The following is a 5,053-nucleotide window of genomic DNA, read 5'->3' as shown; positions in this document are numbered from 1 at the left end:
TGGGGGATGTCAGACCCACACCACACGCCTGCTGGAAGGGCTGGGATTCAGGGGGGGCAGTAGGGTCTGCTAGCTTGGCCTGCTGCCTCCAAGGAGAGCTGGTTTTAGGGGGGTGAGAATCAGCTGAGGGGGCCGTGCTTATCTTCCCCCCCCCCCCCGATCCTGCTGGGGGAGGGATTGTATAGGGGGAGGTGTGGGATAATCAAGCAGGCCCTAGACAAGGCCAGGTGCTTTACCCCAAGAGGGCTTTGAGGCATTTGCGGGGGATTCTGCAGAGGAACCCCCGACTCAATCCAACACGGGCCAAACCCTGGGCTTTGCAGGGAGGGGGCCGACCAGGCCCGGGACGAGTGTGCGGCACGCATGGCTGTGAGACTCACGTGGGGGGGGGGGGGGGGGGGAAGGGGCTGTGAGTGTGAGACGTGGTGGGGGAGAGAGAGACACACTCCAGCGTGCAAAGGACACATGCGTGTGGGTGCCCAAGGCCCATGTGTGCGAAGGAGGTGGATGCAGGTGTTAGTGGGCCTGGCACAAGCGGCTGTGAGCGAGTGTCAGTGCCAGACGGGGGCCCAGCCCAGACGGGGGCAGAAGGGGTGAGCAGGGTGTGTGTGAGAGACACTAAGTCGTGTGCAACAGGCACACAAAAGTGCAAAACACCTGGGGCCAGGTGGGGGGTGTTTTCTCGCCAGCTCTGGGGTGGGAGGGTGCAGTGGTCGGGGCAGGGGGGCTAGGATGCCTGGGTTCTCTCCCTAGGGCAGGGTGGCGGGTTGTGCTTGGTGGTCAGAAATGGGGGGAGGGGCTGGAGGCCAGGATGCCTGGGTTCCTTCCCTGGGTTGGGGCGGGGGTGGGAGATGGGGAACTGGGGTGGGGAGAGGGCCCAGGACGCCTGGGTTCTCTCCCTAGGTCTGGAGGGGACGGGAGTCTGCTGCTGCAGGAGGGGCTGGGGGCCAGGGCACCCGCGCTCTCTCCAGGCTCAGGGAGGGGAGTGGAGTCTAGTGGTTAGGGCAGGGTGGGAGAAGATTCTGGGGAGCAGGACGCCTGGGTTCTTTTCTTTTCCCAGGTTGGAGGGAAGAGTGGGATCTAGTGGGGGAAGGTTGGGGGCCAAGATGCCTGGGTTCTCTCCTGGTTCTTTTGGGGGCAGGACGCCTGGGTTCTCGCCTGGCTCCGGTGGTGGGGGGCGTAGGACGCCTGGGTTCTCTCCTAGCTCTTGTGGGAGCAGGACGCCTGGGTTCTCTCCCGGCTCCTGTGGGGGTGGGGCTGCGGGGGCAGGACGCCTGGGTTCTCGCCTGGCTCCGGTGGTGGGGGGCGTAGGACGCCTGGGTTCTCTCCTGGCTCTTGTGGGGGCAGGACGCCTGGGTTCTCTCCCGGCTCTTGGTGGAGGGCAGGACACCTGGGTTCTCTCCCAGCTCTTGGTGGAGGGCAGGACGCCTGGGTTCTCTCCCAGCCTGCCCTTCCCTTCCCCCGGCGGCGGCTGCAGCTGGGCGGCGCAGCGGGGGGAGCTGGGCGCTGGGCCCGGCCTCGCCTCCCCGGCTGGCTCCGTCTTCGGTCGCCGCTTCCCAGCCCGGCCCGGGCCCGGCGCCGGCCCCGGCCCCGGCCCCGGCCTGGCCGCGTGGGGACCCTCCGCGGTGAGTCCGGCCCCGGCCCCGGCCCGCGGGCGGCGGCGGCTGCGGGGTGAGTTGGCAGGGAGTGGGGATCGGGGTGTGTGTGTGGGGGGGGGGTAAATCTGTGGAGCAGGACTGGGCTATGGGGGTGGGGGAGCTGGGGACAGGATGCGGTGGGGGTAGATCTGTGGGGCGGGGCTGGGCTATGGGGTGGGGGGAGCTGGGGACAGGATGGGGTGGGGGTAGATCTGTGGGGCAGGGCTGGGCTATGGGGTGGGGGGAGCTGGGGACAGGATGGGGTGGGGGTAGATCTGTGGGGCGGGGCTGGGATATGGGGTGTGGGGTTAGATGTGTGAGGTGAACGGGCAGAGAGTGGGGGTTGGGGTGTGTGTGGGGGGGTAGATCTGTGGGGCTGGGCTGCGATATGGGGTGGGGGGCGCTGGGGATAGGCGGGGGGTAAATGTGTGGGGCAGGAGTGGGGTGTGAATGGGCAGGGCTGGGGTGTGGGGGGAGTGGGGTAGATTTGTGGGGCTGGGATATGGGGTGGGAGAGCTGGGGCCAGGATGGGGGTAGATCTGTGGGGCAGGGCTGGGATATGGGGCGTGGGGAGCTGGGGGTAGATGTGTGGGGTGAATGGGCAGGGAGTGGGGGTTGGGGTGTGTGTGGGGAGCTGGGTACAGGTGGGGAGTAAATGTGTGGGGTGTGGAGGTGAATGGGCAGGGCTGGGATATGGGGGGAGTGGGGTAGATCTGTGGGGCTGGGATATGGGGTGGGAGAGCTGGGGACAGGATGAGGTGGGGGTAGATCTGTGGGGCAGGGATCTGAAATGCAGCAACCTAGGCCCAGACCCTCACAGCTGCTGCCGGACGGTTGAGCTGGACCCCAAAACGGCCATCGTCTGGCCTCTTTCCTGGCTGAAGGGACCGTGCCCCCCACACTCTGAGCACGCCCCCACCCCGAGTGCTGAGGGCCGGCCCCTAGGACGGGGTAGGATGTGGAGGGGGTGGGGGGGCTTGTGAGTGGAGACTGTCACTTCCCCGTTAGCGCTGAACGAAATACCTGCGGCTGGATGGGATCGGCTGCTGGCTGGGACAGAACCCAGGTTGTGCCAGCCCAGTGCCCCCTCAGCTGGGCCACTGAGCTGCACCTTGCTCTGGGGTGGGGCACGCCTGGGCAGGGCAGCTGGTCTTACAGGGATCCCTCATCTGGCGCTGAGAGGCAGCCACTTCTGGGGTGGGGAGCGGGCGGCAGTTTATACACGGATCCATTGCCCGGCCCTGAGACGCAGCCACTTCTGGGGTAGGATGCAGGGGTCCTGGGGTCCCAGTGGTGGGGGTGGGGGACACAGCCTGGGTCTGGGCTCTAACGAACTCTCTCCCTTCAGTGCAGGCCGGATGCTCCCCGTCCCCACCATGAGTGAGCTGGGGTCGCCCCACCCCAGCAGAGACCCCCCAGCCGTCTTCCGGTCCCAGCCGGGCCCCCTGACACCTTCCCGAGTCCTCTGAGCGCTCGGCCCCGTCATGTCCCAGGCCGGAGAGGGGCCGGACCGAGGGGCCCGGCCCAAGGAGAGGTCGGGCGAGGCCGGGGGCCGGCGCAGCGGACGCAGGCGGGCAAAGCTCCCGGAGACCCCGGCGGGGCGGGCCCCAGAGGGGGCAGAGCCGGGCCGGGGGGCGGGGCGCTCGCTGCGGCAGAGGATCCGGGACGCGGTGGGCCAGTGTTTCCCCATCAAGGGGCCCGGCGGGGCCCGCGCCCCGGAGTTCTCCCCCTCCCAGCGCAAGATCCACCTGCGGGAGCTGATGCTGGAGACCTGCCCCTTCCCGCCCGGCTCGGAGCTGGCCCGCAAGTGGAACCTCATCAAGCAGCACACGGCCCCCGTCTCGGCCCAGGAGGGCCTGGCTTGCGGCGGGGCGGGGCCGGCGGAGGACGAGGACGACCGGCTGCGGGAGCGGAGGCGCATCAGCATCGAGCAGGGGGTGGAGCCGCCCCCGGACGCCATGATCCACACCTTCGAGGCCAGGGCGCAGATCAACCCGCTCTACAAACTGGGGCCCAAGCTGGCCCCCGGCATGAACGAACTGGCCGGGGGCAACCGGGCCCCGCTGGCCCCCCAGGAGGAAGAGGAGGAGGAGGTGGTGGTGGCGGCCCCCGAACCGGAGCTCCGCGTCCACACCCAGATCGACTACATCCACTGCCTGGTGCCGGATCTGCTGCAGCTGACCCGGCTGGCCTGCTACTGGGGGGTGATGGATCGCTACCAGGCCGAGGCCCTGCTGGAGGGGAAGCCGGAAGGGACCTTCCTGCTGCGGGATTCGGCCCAGGAGGATTATCTCTTCTCGGTCAGCTTCCGGCGCTACGGCCGCTCGCTCCACGCCCGCGTCGAGCAATGGAACCATAACTTCAGCTTCGACGTGCACGACCCCGGCGTCTTCCACGCCCCCACCGTCTCGGGCCTGCTGGAGCGCTACAAGGACCCCAGCGCCTGCATGTTCTTCGAGCCCCTGCTCTCCCGCCCCGTGCGCCGGCCCTTCCCCTTCGCCCTGCAGCACCTGTGCCGGGCCGTGGTGGCCGGCTGCACCTCCTACGACGGCATCGGCCGCCTGCCCATCCCCGGCGCGCTCCAGGAGTACCTCAAGGAATACCATTACAAGCAGAAGGTGCGGGTTCGGCGGCTGGACGCCTGCTGGAACTGAGCCCCGCACCCAGCGCCCTGCCTTTGGGCCTCTGGGCCACAGCCCAAGTACGAGGGGCTTGGGCTCGGCTCCGGGATCAGGGCCGATATGGGGCCATATTGCCCGCAAACTTTCCGCCTTTACAGCAGGTTCTGGGCCCCCCCGGTGATCTGGGACTGTCGGCCTCAGCAGGGTGGGGGCAGAACCATGTGTCCCAATTACTGTTCCACCCACGGGGCTAGGAGGGGGAAACTTCGTTAAAGGAGCCCCTGCCCCAATCCTGGCTGGGGGGGAAGAGACAGCCGGAGCCTCAATCAGCTGTTTTATTGAAAGGGGCCGGGCTGCTGGAATAAAGTCGTGTTGCTGTGACTGTAAGAGGCCCCTGGGGTCGTGTCTCCGGGCTGTAGCAGGGATGGGGGTGCCTAGCTCTGGCCCTCAGCCCCCGCCGATAGCTGGGAAAGGGGGTGGGCTGGTGCCAGATGATTTGGGGGTTCTCAGCCACGCGGGAACCTTGTGGCTGCCGGGCGCCCGGGGCTACAGTGCTGGGCTGTCTGCTCTGGCTAGTGGGCAGGGAGAGGCTGCCTTCGTCGGCCCTGGCTCCAGCTGGGATGAAACCCCTCAACTGAGAAAAATAGGGACAGCGGTTGGGGTCTGGTGCAATGCTCAACCCTGACCCACTCCCCATCACCCCCTATTCCAGCCCTGGGCTCGATACCCCGACCTGAATTTTCACTGGCGGTTGGCCCCTCATAAAGGGGAGCAACCCACCTGGCTCGGTTCCTT

At 67.7% G+C, this 5,053-nt stretch overlaps 1 protein-coding gene across 4 annotated transcripts; it reads left to right on the top strand.

Annotated features, from left to right (window-relative positions):
- The first annotated feature begins 1,377 nt into the window (after positions 1-1,377).
- Positions 1,378-4,645, top strand: LOC119564361 (suppressor of cytokine signaling 5). 4 transcript variants are annotated; one of them, XM_043534537.1, is made up of 3 exons: positions 1,378-1,625; positions 2,991-3,017; positions 3,067-4,645. In XM_043534537.1, the coding sequence occupies exon 3, from the start codon at positions 3,122-3,124 to the stop codon at positions 4,289-4,291; it is 1,170 nt and encodes a 389-aa protein (XP_043390472.1). In that variant the 5' UTR covers positions 1,378-1,625; positions 2,991-3,017; positions 3,067-3,121; the 3' UTR covers positions 4,292-4,645. The 4 variants fall into 4 exon arrangements, with proteins under 4 accessions (XP_043390472.1, XP_043390471.1, XP_037740358.1 ...); XM_043534536.1 differs by having other exon boundaries at positions 2,986-3,017; XM_037884430.2 differs by having other exon boundaries at positions 2,991-4,645.
- The last annotated feature ends 408 nt before the right edge of the window (positions 4,646-5,053 follow it).

The sequence above is a fragment of the Chelonia mydas genome, chromosome 23 (genome assembly GCF_015237465.2).
Source record: "Chelonia mydas isolate rCheMyd1 chromosome 23, rCheMyd1.pri.v2, whole genome shotgun sequence".
NCBI classification, from domain to species: Eukaryota; Metazoa; Chordata; order Testudines; family Cheloniidae; genus Chelonia; species Chelonia mydas.
The sequence above is the reverse complement of the archived record's forward strand: the minus strand, read 5'-3'. Positions and strand labels throughout refer to the sequence as shown.

What these genes read in the sequence shown, in the direction of transcription:
- LOC119564361 (XM_043534537.1), top strand. Translation starts at nt 3,122, where the DNA reads ATGTCCCAGGCCGGAGAGGGGCCGGACCGAGGGGCCCGGCCCAAGGAG.